Genomic DNA, 15,135 nt, shown 5'->3' on the forward strand with positions numbered 1-15,135 from the left:
AACTATTTTTAGGTTTGCCTAACAGTCATTACCACGTGAAAGCTCCTAATTGAGCTGATAACTAGTGTTGTAAAAAGTAAAGTAGAAAAAATGAACCCGTTGGCATCTTAAATGTGCGACACTCTTTTGTTCGAGAGATCTCTATTTGAAAACTATCTAATAGATTTTCCCAAATTATTAAAAAATATCTCATTGCATGTATCAATTATACTCATTATACAAGTCTCTTTTTGCCGTGCTTTGCTATAGAAATTTTCATCCTCACGATAACCTATTTTTCCATGATGTCATAAAAAGGTTCGATTTTCCATGCTTAAAAAAGTGACGTCAGATTCTTAAAAATCCCGTTCTTCTTCGGTTTTCAAGTTTTTGTTTTTGAGAACTCTTTTTGTAGGGAATTTTTTAGAACTCTTCGGTTGTCAAGTTTTTGTTGTTGAGAAGTCTTCGGTTGTCTTTTTTTTTTTTGAGGGCTAAGTCTTCGGTTGTCAAGTTGTACATTTACCGGCGCGGGGCTCTAACTGGGCCGCGGCCCACAAGGCCGAGCTGGGGCATCTCTGCTCTCCTCTTTGTCTCTCCACTCCCCCCTCTGCGCCACCGTCAAACTTCGCCGCCGGATCCGAGCCCGTCCGCCGCCGCACGCCTCGGCTCTCACCCGGACCTTCCAATCTACTCCGGCAGCACAATCTAAGCTTCGTTCCCTCGCGGGTATCGCCCCGCGTAGCCAGCAGGACCCAGGCGAGTGCGGCACGGCAAGGCGGCGTGGCGTGCGCTCAGCGCTCGCCGGGCTGCCGCGGTAGAGCGGCAAAGCAGGGCACGCGACCAGGCGGCACGGCAGGTGCGGGATGCGGTTCCTCTTCTCTAGCTCTCTGCCGTTGATATCTGAGTTTTCCTTTTTTTTTCATTCAGTCAATGCACCAATGCAGCGTTCATTAATAGAATACCTCCTTGTGAGTGGGAATTGTTGCCTTTGTGGAGCTTACTAATGGTGCGAACTAAACCTGATGTACATATATTAACACTGTAATTGCATAGCAGTGGCCACACCTCATAAGATTTGTCCCGTGTGTGTGACTGATTGCTTCAACACCATGAAATGCTTAGTGAAAATGCCTTACTTATGCAGAATTATGCCGCGGCCTGCTCCTTTCTTGATCCACCCATCCATAGTTAAATGATCCTGTATTTACATCAGAAATACTTCTACCGGTAGCTGTAGTTTTTGGGATGCGACCACAAGTGTTCCTGGTTTCATTTTGTTTTTCTTGTTTTTATTTCAGGGGATCACAGGCTTGCAGTTTTCTTGAACATTCTAATCCTAATATGACTCCATGAGTTGCGCCTTGGCAGCATAGAATGATTCTGTAATCATGTAGTTGCCTCCATGGCTCTTAAGGCTGCATCATGCATACGGTTTTCAAGACTGCGCCTGCTGTCGAGCAGGCTAACATACTGTTCTTGCTCGGATGTGCCTGCTTCTCGTGCTTCTGGGGGTACAGCGGGGTCCACTGAGTTCGAATCTGCAATCCGGTCGCTCAAGAACAACAATCTCCGGCCAGAGATACTGACACGTGTTCTTGATTCTACTTCAGATTTGAACTTGTCCCTTCGGATATTTAAATGGGCATCAAGTCAGAGGATATTCGCTCATACGGCTGACACATATGCCTGCATGATCTCCAAGCTCGGTGTTGTTGGGAACTGTGATGAGATGGACAGCCTCCTAAAGGAGATGATTAAATTGAATGCCCCTATATTGGACAAAATCTTGAACGATTTAGTTCAGTTCCTGAGCAATAAGAACCGTTACGATGAAGCCTTGCTGGTGATTCAGAATGCTTGCTCTGGGAAGCTCAAGATCTCAGTGTCATCTTGCAATGCTGTGCTGTGTGGTTTAGTCAAGGAAGGGAGGGGTTTGCGACCATTCATTCGGGCATACATGGAGATTGTGAAGGCTGGGGTCCTTCCTGATGTGGAAACCTTGAATTGGTTAATTGAGGTGTTGTGTGAAGCTGGTAAATTAGACCTGGCATTGATTCAGTTTGACAGGATGAGCAAGAAAAGGTGTACCCCTAATAGCCGTACTTTCAAGATACTCATAACAGCACTTTGTTCTCACGGCAGAGCAGATGAATCGATAGAACTCTTTGAGAAGATGATGCAGCTGAGATGCATCCCTGATAGCTGCTTTTATGTTCAAGTGCTGCCCCTATTTTGTAAGTTCAATAAACCCAAGGAGGCAAGTAAATTGCATCAAATGCTGAAACAAGATAGCCTTCAGTTGGACCTACATTTGTATAGTGCCTTGATTAAATGTTTGTGTGAGAACCAACTATTGGATGATGCTGTCACAGCATTTAAAGAAATGACAGCGTCAGGTCATGCACCGATGACAAATACGTATGTGAATGTTGTAGATTGCTACTGTACATTATCCCAGTTCCACAAAGCTGTGAGTTTTCTTGAGGTAAATGATGTCGCAGAAACAGAACCGTATAATGTACTGTTGAGAGAGTTATGTAAAACAGGCACCTTGCGAGATTTAGTTAGCTATCTTGAGAAATTTCGCGCAAGGGGGCTGGTTGATTGTCGCTCATGGAACATAGTTATCACCCAGTTCTGCAAACAAGGGAACATTAGAGGAGCATCTGAGCTTATTGGTAGAATGACAGTTTCTTCTTTTACAGCTGATGAGAGTACTTATTCTTCTGTTGTATCTTGTTACTGTCAGTTAGGTTTGTACAGGACTGCCCTAGATATGTTCAGAAGAGCCAGTGTTAGCAATTTGGTACTGAATTCAGATTCTTTCTCGCAACTGGTAGAAGGTCTGTGCCACATGGAGCGGATCAAAGAAGCTGTTGAAGTTTTTAAATATCACTGCAAAAGAGGTTGCAGCCTTACCAATGAAGCGCTTGATATACTAATCCAAGTGAGTTGTATGGCTGGAATGATACGTGACGCAATCAGAATGCGTTCGCTAGCTGTTTGCACTGGCACTTCTTGTGCATTTTCAACTTATAACACAATTATCCATGCACTACTGCATTTGAAGAAGGAGAAGGATCTGTTGCTTCTCCTTGCACAGATGCTGATGGAAGGTTGTCTATTGGACAGCTACACATACAATGTTCTTGTGCGTTGTTTCCTTACCAAGGAGACAATTCTTGAGGCTGCTCTGTTGTTCAACAAAATGGTGAATGATGGCTTTGTTCCTGACCAAGAGACATTTGAACTATTAGTCCCTGATATGGCCGTGTTTTCGTTACTAAGCAGGGTTTCAGAAAGTTTACTGAAAGTGGCAAGTATAGATGGAATGGCAAGCCCTAGAATTTATAACATTATCATTTATGGCCTTATCAAAGAAGGCTTCAAAAGTGAGGCATGTAAGTTTTTGGATCAAATGCTAGACAAGGGATGGGTACCTGATTCCAAGACACATCGTGTGTTAGTTGGGACAGTTGATGGAGATGAGCCTAGAGAAGTTGACAATTCCTTCCAAACAGCTGATGATGACACTGTAAGCAATATACTGTTGGAGGGTCTAGAATGAGAGTCTTGAACAAAACACTATTTCTCCATATAGTGTGCGGTAGTATTACAGGCCAGGGAGAGACTTTTCAAGTTTTCAGGCGGTTACGAATATGTGTTGAGACTAAATGTTGGATGCTCAAGCAACTTCAGCGCTGATATGAAGGTTGTTGAAACTAGGAATATCTGCAGCTGGCAAGATGGTGAGTGACTAATGTTCTTTATAACATCATGCAGTTTTCACACATTCGTTGATGTTGTAGTCTAGTGCTCTATATATTTGGTCTATACTTATTACATTTTGTGAACGTACTCCCTCTGATCCAAAAAAATGTGTCGTGGCTTTAGTTCAAAATTTCCTTGCTTAAGATACTGCAAACATATATATGTTTTGCTGAACAATACTATATGTGGACATAAGTCCCTGCGAAGAAGATATTCTGATCGGGATGGTATTTCATCCTGATCAGAATATCTTCTTCACAGGTAGGTATGGTGCCATGGCGTGATTGTGTCGTCGGCTCAGCGGGAAGACGGTACGGTGGTGGAAGGAAGATAGCAGCAGAGGAGAAGAAGTTTTGAACAGTGTTGGATAAACGAGCGCAGTGTGAAATAAAGGGCACTTTGGGCTATACGGAAATACAGTGAAAATCCACTGGCACACAGAAATTTCGGGCGACTTGATGAATAGCTGGCCTCTTTTCTCCATCATGCATGCGCGTCCCTCAAGGAAAAAGACACTGTCAGTGCCAGATTTTTCACATGAAGCAAGAAAAAAAAATTCTCCCATCTCGCTTCTTAGGCCCCGTTTGGAATGAAGGAATTTTGCAGGAATTTCGTAGTAATGGAATCCTATAGGAAATTTTTTCTATGTGCCCTTTGGATTGTAGGATTAGCTTTGAAAATTCCTATAGGAATTTTTCCTTTACTTTATACTATTTTTTTAGGATTCTAAATACTTGCTCAAACCTCATTTTTTCACTTCCTTTGAGAAGTCCAATGCAACATGTGTCTTTATCTCTCCTTTTCTGTCTCTTCTAAAGAAACAATTTCTGCAAAATTCCTGTGGAGCATCCAAACAACTATGTTGTATAATTCCTGCAATTTAGAATCATGTAGGAATCTACAAGTCATGACTTGCAATTCCTGCACTTTTCCCCGTCCTATGTTTACGGGGCCTTATTAAGCATGCATGGGATCTTAGGAAGGGATCAACCAGCAAAGCAGAAGCACTTCACCCTACGTTTGCGAGGAAGAAAATTAGTTTAGGCACGAGGGTCGAGAAAGGTTAAAGTTATACTGTGTGCTTTGATTATTGTGTTAATCTGGAGACAACAGGGAATTAATCTACCTAACCCAAGTCTGCACGTAATCAATCTGATGGATCAAACAATATACCAAAGGTCCGAAGCCAACTTCACACTCCATCTTAGCTAGCCTAAATTCTTTTGCGCCCATGAATCTTGCTGCCCCACACCATGCATCCACGCCGCTCTCTGACTCTGAACCCGGTACAATCTTCTCGACTAAGTCATTCGCTGGATCGCACGCGAGGTTAATCTGGCAACGATATATTAGTACATCTGGGTCGCGTAGCCCCTGTACGCACCTTCTCTAGTTCAGTGCTTACAGTACAGGTTGGTGACCGCGAGCTTGATCCGTCTGGATTAGTTGATGGATCGCCGCCATCACTCCATCCAGCTCAGTGCGGGTCCTGGCGATGACGGCCTGATGAGCTCCGAGCTGTACCTTGCCGTGTGCGGAGGCAAAAAGGAGGAAGCCATGGCGCTGCTTCTGCAACTAAACTCTGGTAAGGCTGCTCGTTCCTTACACACAGTTGAGAGTTTTTTGAATTGATTTTGGTACCCAGTGAGTTGACATTTCCAATGGAATTTCATTCAAAATGCGTGGGAACCCATATGTTTGCATCGTTACTCTCAGGTATACACCAGGTCAGCGCAGAGAGGAACAATGTTTTTCATTTAGCTGCAGATCAAGGGCATGACGAGCTGATCCGGAAGCTCTACGCCAGCTTCGGGGACAAGAGCTTACTCTCTTCCCCCAACTCGGCTCTGGACACGCCGCTGCACTGTGCGGCGAGGGCTGGCCATGAGATGGCTGTGTCTCTCCTCGTCCAGCTCGCTATGGACACTGGAGACCAGAGCATCTTGTGCTGCAAGAACGAGGCTGGGGACACGGCCCTGCATCTAGCAGCAAGGCTCGGCCATGGCACAGCAGTTGAGGCTATGGTCTCCACAGCGCCAGGGCTGGCCTCTGAGGTTAACAACGCCGGCTTGTCGCCGCTGTACTTGGCAGTGATGAGCAAGTCGGCACCCGCCGTCAGGGCAATAACGACCAGATGCAGCGACGCGTCGGCTGCTGGTCCGAGCTCGCAGAATGCTCTGCACGCTGCAGTCTTCCAGGGCTCAGGTCAGCTAGCGACGAGTTCCTCCTTGGTGTTTGTAGTAGACTCTGAAAGTTTATGCAGATTTGTCAACCCTTGACTGATATATCTGTACCATCTGAGCATTGTCAGAAATGGTCAGCCTACTACTGGATTGGAAGCCATCTGGCCCATCCCTGGCAAGCAAAGCTGATGGCACTGGCAGCACTCCGCTCCATTTCGCTTCGTCTGACGGTGACCGCTCCGTCGTATGTGCCATCCTGCGGGTCGCGCCGCACGCTGTGCGCATGCGGGACTCAGGCGGCCTCTCCGCTCTCCACGTGGCGGCGGGAATGGGCCATGCCCATGTGGCTGAGGCGCTGATGAAGGCCTGCCCCGATGCCGCCGAGCTCCGGGACGACCGCGGCGGGACCTTCTTGCACGCCGCTGCCAGGGGAGGCCACACCAGGGTCGTGTCGCTTGCCATGAAGAAGCCGACGCCCCGCAGCCTCCTCAACACGCATGATGAGGATGGCAATACGCCGCTCCACCTCGCGGTGGCCGCATGCGCGCCCAGCGCCGTGGAGGCCTTGATGTGGCGTGGTGAATTGTGTGCCGACGTCATGAACAACGAAGGCCAGACGCCGTTGGATCTCGCAGCTAGATCGACCAGTTTCTTCTCCATGGTAAGCATATACTCATTGAGAACAGCCATTGCTTGGAGTCTGCATCAACTAACATCCGTCGTTAATTAATTCGGTTGTCTATATGAACATTGTTGGACTAAAGTTTACGAGTACGGTGCAGTTGGCCTTGGTGGTGACGCTGGCCACGTTCGGAGCACAATCTCGCCCTCAGAGGCGGGACCATGTAGAGCAATGGAGGGGCCGCGACATAGCACAAGGGATTGAGAAGATGTCCGACAGCCTCGCAGTGGTCGGCGTGCTCATCGCCACTGTGACCTTCACCGCCGCCAACAACGTGCCGGGTTCCTATGAGCAAGCTGATGACACGGCACCCGACAAGAGGGTCTTCAAGGGCATGGCGGTGCTACAGGAGAAGATCCTCTTCCAATTCTTCCTGATCCTTGACAGCTTTGCCCTGGTCACCTCCGTGCTCGCGGTGGTCCTTCTCGTCTTCGGGAAGGCGTCGCGCTCTGCGGGGTCGTGGAAGAGCTTCGCGGCGGCGCTGCACTGCATATGGGTGTCGCTGGTCAGCATGTTCATTGCCTTCTACGCAGCTCTCGCTGCAGTGACAAGCACGGAGGCGCTCTACCGCATCATCTACCACGTCATATACATCGGCTTCGCCCTACTATACGGCACGGTCGTAACTTTGATCGTGCCGGTGTCGGCCTGCACACTTTGGAAGGCTCTCTGGTGCACCGTCGTGAAAGGAAGGCACAACGTCCTCGGGAGGCGTCTCAAGCAGCAGTATCCAGTCGCCCGTGCTTACGCACCCCACCTGATTCTTTTCATGGCAACAAATTACGTAGCGATTGCCGGTTTCGTCGCAGTCTCTATCTTGAGTGAACAAGCCGCCAGAGAGGCGAGGCATCCTGGGGCACCTGCGCCGGCGCCTTCCTCTGCTCTCCTCTCCTAGGAGCAGCATCCAAATTAGAAAAGTATACTACTGGGTGCTAAAATAAAACCAGGTTAGTAATTTGGTACTACTTAATTCAGAATCTTTCTCACAGCTGGTAGAAGGTTTGTGGCACATGGAGCGTATCCAAGAAGCTGCCGGAGTTTTCAAATATCACTGCAAAAGAGGTTACAGCCTTACCAGCGAGGCGCTTTGATATACCAATTCAAGGGGGTTGTATGGCTGGAATGATCCGTGACCCGATCAGAATGCGTTCACTAGCTGTTTTCACCGGCACTTGTTGTACATTTTCCACTTAAAACACAATTATCCAATATCCATGCACCACTCCGTTTGAAGAAGGATAAGGATATGTCGCTTCTCCTTGCACAGATGCTGATGGAACGGTGTCTATTGAACAGCTATGCATACAATGTTCTTTTCTGTTGTTTCCTCGCCAAGGAGACAATTCTTCATGCTGCTCTGTTGTTCAACAAAATGGTAGATTATGGCTTTGTTTCTGACCAAGAGACATCTGAACTGTTAGTCCTTGACATGCCCATATTTTCGTTACTCCGCAGGATTTCGGGAAGTTTACTAAAAATGGTAAATATAGATGGAATGACAAGCCCTAGAATTTATAACATTATCATTTATGGCCTCATCAAAGAAGCCTTTAAGAGTGAGGCGTGTAAGTTTCTAGATGAAATGCTAGACAAGGGATGGGTGCCTGATTCAAAGACACATCTTGTGTTGGTTGCACCATTGATGGAGAAGAGGCTACATGAGTTGACAATGCCTTCCAAACAGCTGATGCTGACACTGTGAGCAACATACTGTTGGAGGGGCTAGAATGAGAGTTTGGAATGAAAAAAAATATTTTCTCCATAATGTGTGCAGTATTACAACCTTACAGGCCAGGTATAGCCTTTTCAAGTTTTCGGGCGGTTATGAATATGTATTGTGGTTAAATGTTGGACGCTCAAGAACCTTCAGCTCCGACATGAAGGTTGTTGAAACTAGAAAGATCTGCAGCTGGCGAGATGGTGAGTGAATAATGTTTCATATAACATCATGCACTTTTCACACATTCGTCGATGTTCTAGTCCTTGATATATCTGTTTCATACTTATTACATTTTGTGAATGTACTACTCCCTCCATTCATAAATATAAGTCTTTTTAGAGATTCCAATACGGACTACATACGGATATATATAGACATACTTTCCGTATGTACTATGTAGTACTTATATTTAGGAACGGAGGGAGTAGATTTCCTTGCTTAAGATACTGCAACAATATATGTTTTGCTCAACAATACTATGTGGACGTAAGTTGCTTCTTGATGTGTCCAGTTATTGTAGTTCACCCTGATCAGATTATCTTCTTCACAGGTTGGTATATTGTCATGGCATGCTTGCGATGACTATTCAGCGGGGATACGGTCCAACGGTTGAAGGAAGATTAGCAGCGGTGGAGAAGAAGTTTTGAGCAGTGTTGGATGAACGAGATCAGTGTGAAATATGGGGCACTTTGGGCCATACAGAAATACAGTGTGAAATACTACATCATTCAACTGAAATGGGCAAAAATGAGCATAATGGCATTTTTGGGGCCGTAATTTGGAAGGAATTCCAGTGTCATTTATCCAGGGCATTATGCATGAATGATTTATTTTGGTGTTGGAACTAGAGCGATAGGAGGACGTGCATGACGCAATGGTGAAGTACTCCCCATTTGTGCCATGAGGTCCTTCCCTACACCCACCTGGTATGGGAGCTTCTAGCACCGAGTCTATCCTTTCGGAACTGAAGTGCTAGATTTAAGGCCTGTTTGAAATTTCACCAGCTCCACGAAATTCCAGAAACTGTGGAGTCAGAAAATAACCGCTCCGTAGTTTTCAACTGCAATTCCATTAACTCCGGAAGTGGAGTTGTGGAGTGGAGGCTCTCCGAACAAGGCCTTAGCATTTTAGGTTTAAGATTGATGTGGTGTTGAAACGTGTTGGCCTTGTCATCACTGCAGCCCAGTCGAGGTCGGGTAAAGGAAGGAGCTTGTGACAGCCCACAACGTCGTTATCTCTACTCTTATACTCCCATCGTTCAGAAATACTTGTCATCAAAATGAATAAAAAAAATATATCTAGATGTATTTTAGTTATAGATACACCTCTTCTTATCCATTTTGATGACAAATATTTTCGGACGGAGAGAGTAAAAAATAGAGTTGGTGATGATGGTGTGCCTGTCATCCTGCAATATAGGCCGTCTGATTTTATATTTGACGGATAAAAAGGAAACTATGGCAATTTTGCTAAAAAATACCCACACCCCTCTCCACATTGTAAATAAGGCCTCCCCTCATTCATTCTTTTCTCTCACAAGATAAATTACTCATATAAATGCATCTTGATGTTCCGTGCAACGCATAAGCATCTTGCTAGTGTTCAATAAAATCTGAGAAAACCCAATTACACTTGTACAACATGTGCATACCATGTTACCCTAAAAAACATGTGCATAGCATGTCGTTTTTTTATCCAGATCCAACACATAACTCGAGAAACAAAAAGACGAATCCTATCGCCAGCAGCCAGCCGCCACAGTGAACCACTCACGGGTGCTCTTCGAGCCGACCCGACTTTAGTATGAACATGCTTCATGTATAGTGTATGTAATATAAAGTCATAATAGTCTTTGTCTTCGTCGGCATCTCGTTGTAGTCCATCTCGCTCCATGTCGTAGGCCATCGAAGTCCGGGGTCCACCGAAGTAACATATAAGATACACAGTATAGGGCATATGTTTGATCATCGCCCAAAGGGATCACGATTTGATATTATATAGCATGGCAGACGGACATGGATGTAGGGCCATTGATGGGACTCTAGCATATCTATACTAAGCATATATGATAACAGGTATGGTATCAACAGTAGTAGTAAAGACAGGTTATGCAACCATAGTAGCAAAGACAGGCCCACTACGCATGCGTCCACACGCCCACGCAGCAAGGCATCCCTAGTCGAACATGTCCATGGGAGAGGCGGTTTTCTGCCGAGATAGGCGGCCGACGGCGGCAGCTCACGCCGCAACAAAGGCAAGAGCCGAGCCGACGAGCGAACGACGACTCTCCTCGGTGGGGCACAACGATGCACCCCCGCAATTGAAGCATGGGCGCGGCAGGCGCCGCCTGTGCCAGACTACCACTAGCCTTTGCAGGGTCATCACCCATGGGAATGGACACCGGGACCCCTCCGGAGCAGGGGGAGCTCCCAGGCTAGCACGCACCGGGCACGCCAGGGCGAGGAAGTCGTCGAACTAAGGCTCCCAGGCTCCACCGCGCGCCGTTCTCGAGGTCCGCCCAGTGGAAGGCCGCCTGGGAGGGGCACCACGACGGAGAGCAACGGCCCATGACACTTTTGGTGGGTTTATTCGCTCGGATGCTGTCGCTGAATCGCTCCATGCGTTAGCTGTTGGGGAACGTAGCAGAAATTCAAAAATTTTCCTACGCAACACCAAGATCTATCTATGGAGAGACCAGCAACGAGTAGAAGGAGAGTGAGTTTGCATCTACATACCCTTGTAGATCGCTAAGCGGAAGCGTTCAAGTGAACGGGGTTGATGGAGTCGTACTCGTCGTGATTCAGATCACCGATGATCCTAGTGCCGAACGGACGGCACCTCCGCGTTCAACACACGTACAGCCCGGTGACGTCTCCCACGCCTTGATCCAGCAAGGAGAGAGGGAGAGGTTGAGGAAGACTCCATCCAACAGCAGCACAACGGCGTGGTGGTGGTGGAGGAGCGTGGCAATCCCGCAGGGCTTCGCCGAGCACCTACGGGAGAGGAGATGTGTCACGGGAGGGAGAGGGAGGCAACCAAAGGCCTTAGGTCTGATTGCTCCTCCTTTTCCCCACTATATATAGGGCCAAGGGAGAGGGGGAGGGCGCAGCCTTGCCCCCTCCTCCAAGGAAGGGGTGCGGCTAAGGATGGGGAGGAGTCCATCCTCCCCAAGGCACCTCGGAGGTGCCTTCCCCCTTTAGGACTCTTCCCTCTCCAAGTTTCCTTGCGCATGGGCCTCTTGGGGCTGGTGCCCTTGGCCCATGTAGGCCAAGGCGCACCCCCTACAGCCCATGTGGCCCCCCGTGGCAGGTGGCCCCACCCGGTGGGCCCCCGGGACCCTTCCGGTGGTCCCGGTACAATACCGATAACCCCGAAACTTGTCCCGATGGCCGAAACAGGACTTCCTATATATAAATCTTTACCTCCGGACCATTCCGGAACTCCTCGTGATGTCCGGGATCTCATCCGGGACTCCGAACAACATTCGGTAACCACATACAAGCTTCCTTTATAACCCTAGCGTCATCGAACCTTAAGTGTGTAGACCCTACGGGTTCGGGAGACATGCAGACATGACCGAGACGTTCTCCGGTCAATAACCAACAGCGGGATCTGGATACCCATGATGGCTCCCACATGTTCCACGATGATCTCATCGGATGAACCACGATGTCAAGGACTCAATCGATCCCGTATTCAATTCCCTTTGTCTATCGGTATGTTACTTGCCCGAGATTCGATCGTCGGTATACCGATACCTTGTTCAATCTCGTTACCGGCAAGTCTCTTTACTCGTTCCGTAACACATCATCCCGTGATCAACTCCTTGGTCACATTTGCGCAAATGATGATGTCCTACCGAGTGGGCCCAGAGATACCTCTCCGTTTACACGGAGTGACAAATCCCAGTCTCGATCCGCATAAAACAATAGATACTTTCGGAGATACCTGTAGTGCACCTTTATAGTCACCCAGTTACGTTGTGACGTTTGATACACCCAAAGCACTCCTACGGTATCCAGGAGTTACACGATCTCATGGTCAAAGGAAGAGATACTTGACATTGGCAAAGCTCTAGCAAACGAACTACACGATCTTTGTGCTAGTCTTAGGATTGGGTCTTGTCCATCACATCATTCTCCTAATGATGTGATCCCGTTATCAACGACATCCAATGTCCATAGCCAGGAAACCATGACTATCTGTTGATCACAACGAGCTAGTCAACTAGAGGCTCACTAGGGACATATTGTGGTCTATGTATTCACACGTGTATTACGATTTCCGGATAATACAGTTATAGCATGAATAAAAGACAATTATCATGAACAAGGAAATATAATAATAATACTTTTATTATTGCCTCTAGGGCATATTTCCAACAGTCTCCCACTTGCACTAGAGTTAATAATCTAGTTCACATCGCCATGTGATTAACACTCACAGGTCACATCGCCATGTGACTAATACCCAAGAGTTTACTAGAGTCAGTAGTCTAGTTCACATCACTATGTGATTAACACTCAATGAGTTTTATGTTTGATCATGTTGCTTGTGAGAGAGGTTTTAGTCAACGGGTCCGAACCTTTCAGATCCGTGTGTGTTTTACAAATCTCTATGTCATCTCCTAGATGTAGCTACCACGCTCTATTTGGAGCTATTCCAAATAACTGTTCTACTTGGAGCTATTCTAAATTATTGCTCCGTTATATGTATCCGGTCTCTCTACTCAGAGCTATCCGGATAGGTGTCAAGCTTGCATCGACGTAACCCTTTACGACGAACTCTTTTACCACCTCCATAATCGAGAAAAATTCCTTAGTCCACTAATTTCTAAGGATAACTTTGACCGCTGTCCTGTGAGCCATTCTTGGATCACTCTTGTACCCCTTGACTGACTCATGGCAAGGCACACTTTAGGTGCGGTACACAGCATAGCATACTGAAGAGCCTACGTCTTAAGCATAGGGGACGACCTTCGTCCTTTCTCTCTATTCTGCCGTGGTCGAGCTTTAAGTCTTAACTTCATACCTTACAACTCAGGCAAGAACTTCTTCTTTGACTGATCCATCTTGAACACCTTCAAGATCATGTCAAGGTATGTGCTCATTTGAAAGTACCATTAAGCGTTTTGATCTATCCTTATAGATCTTGATGCTCAATGCTCAAGCAGCTTAATCCAGGCTTTCCATTGAAAAACACTTTCAAAATAACCCTATATGCTTTCCAGAAATTCTACGTCATTTCTGATCAACAATATGTCAACAACATATACTCATCAGAAATTCTATAGTGCTCCCACTCACTTCTTTGGAAATACAAGTTTCTCATAAACTTTGTATAAATCCAAAATCTTTGATCATCTCATCAAAGCATACATTCCAACTCCGAGATGCTTACTCCAGTCCTTAGAAGGATCGCTGGAGCTAGCATACCTTTTAGCATCCTTAGGATGGACAAAACTTTTCTGATTGTATTGCATACAACCTTTCCTTACGAAAACTAGTAAGGAAACTTGTCTTGACATCCATCTGCCAGATTTCATAAATGCAGCTAATGCTAACATGATTCCGACGGACTCTAAGCATCGCTACGAGTGAGAAAATCTCATCGTAGTCAACTCCTTGAACTTGTCGGAAAACACTTCGCCACAAGTCGAGCTTCATAGATGGTGACATTACCATCCACGTCCGTCTTCTTCTTAAAGGATCCATTTATCTCAATGGATTGCCGATCAACGGGCAAGTCCATCAAAGTCCATGCTTTGTTCTGATATATGGATACTATCTCGGATTTCATGGCTTCTAACCATTTGTCGGAATTTGGGCCCACCATCGCTTCTCCATAGCTCGTAGGTTCATTGTTGTCTAGCAACATGACCTTCAAGACAGGATCACCTTACCACTCTGAAGTAGTACGTGTCCTTGTCGTCCTACGAGGTTTGGTAGTGACTTGATCCGAAGTTTCATGATCAATATCATAAGCTTCCACTTCAATTGGTGTAGGTGCCACAGGAACAACTTCCTGTGCCCTGCCACACACTAGTTGAAGAGACGGTTCAATAACCTCATCAAGTCTCCACCATCCTCCCACTCAACTCTTTCGAGAGAAACCTTTCCTCGAGAAAGGACCCGATTCTAGAAACAATTCATATTGCTTTCGGATCTGAATTAGGAGGTATACCCAACTGTTTTGGGTTTCCTATGAAGATGCATTTTATCCGCTTTGGGTTCGAGCTTAATCCTGAAACTTTTTCACATAAGCGTTGCAGCCCCAAACCTTTAAGAAACGACAACTTAGGTTTCTCTAAACCATAATTCATACGGTGTCATCTCATCGGAATTACGTGGTGCCCTATTTAAAGTGAATGTGGTTGTCTCTAATGCCTAACCCATGAACGACAGTGGTAATTCGACAAGAGACATCATGGTACGCACCATATCCAATAGGGTGCGACTATGATGTTCGGACACACCATCACACTATGGTGTTCCAGGCGGTATTAATTGTGAAACATTTTCCACAATGTCTTAATTGTGTGCCAAAACTCGTAACTCAGATATTCATCTCTATGATATAGACATTTTATCCTCTTGTCACAATGATCTTCTACTTCACTCTGAAATTACTTGAACCATTCAATGATTCAGACTTGTGTTTCATCAAGTAAATATTCTCAACATCTACTCGAATCATCTGTGAAGTAAGAACATGACGATATTCACTGCATGCCTCAGCACTCATTGGACTGCACACATCAAAATGTGTTACTTCCTACAAGTTGCTATCTTGTTCCATTT

The 15,135-nt window shown here is 46.3% G+C and overlaps 2 protein-coding genes across 4 annotated transcripts; both read left to right on the forward strand.

The window, feature by feature from the left end:
- The first annotated feature begins 537 nt into the window (after window positions 1-537).
- LOC123105386 (pentatricopeptide repeat-containing protein At3g22470, mitochondrial) lies at window positions 538-9,138 on the forward strand. Of its 2 annotated transcripts, XR_006450817.1 has the most exons (3): window positions 538-835; window positions 1,278-3,728; window positions 8,886-9,138. XR_006450817.1 is itself a non-coding variant. In XM_044527442.1 (2 exons), exon 2 carries the CDS (start codon window positions 1,382-1,384, stop codon window positions 3,545-3,547), a length of 2,166 nt encoding a protein of 721 aa, XP_044383377.1. In that variant the 5' UTR covers window positions 538-835; window positions 1,278-1,381; the 3' UTR covers window positions 3,548-3,833. The 2 variants fall into 2 exon arrangements, 1 of the variants encoding a protein (XP_044383377.1); XM_044527442.1 differs by lacking the exon at window positions 8,886-9,138 and having other exon boundaries at window positions 1,278-3,833.
- LOC123105387 (protein ACCELERATED CELL DEATH 6) lies at window positions 4,096-8,377 on the forward strand. 2 transcript variants are annotated; one of them, XM_044527444.1, is made up of 4 exons: window positions 4,096-5,368; window positions 5,467-5,955; window positions 6,062-6,594; window positions 6,716-8,377. In XM_044527444.1, the coding sequence occupies exons 1-4, from the start codon at window positions 5,200-5,202 to the stop codon at window positions 7,508-7,510; spliced, it is 1,986 nt and encodes a 661-aa protein (XP_044383379.1). In that variant the 5' UTR covers window positions 4,096-5,199; the 3' UTR covers window positions 7,511-8,377. The 2 variants fall into 2 exon arrangements, with proteins under 2 accessions (XP_044383379.1, XP_044383378.1); XM_044527443.1 differs by having other exon boundaries at window positions 4,096-5,335.
- Window positions 9,139-15,135: the final 5,997 nt, after the last annotated feature.

The sequence above is a fragment of the Triticum aestivum genome, chromosome 5A (assembly GCF_018294505.1).
Source record: "Triticum aestivum cultivar Chinese Spring chromosome 5A, IWGSC CS RefSeq v2.1, whole genome shotgun sequence".
NCBI lineage: Eukaryota > Viridiplantae > Streptophyta > Magnoliopsida > Poales > Poaceae > Triticum > Triticum aestivum.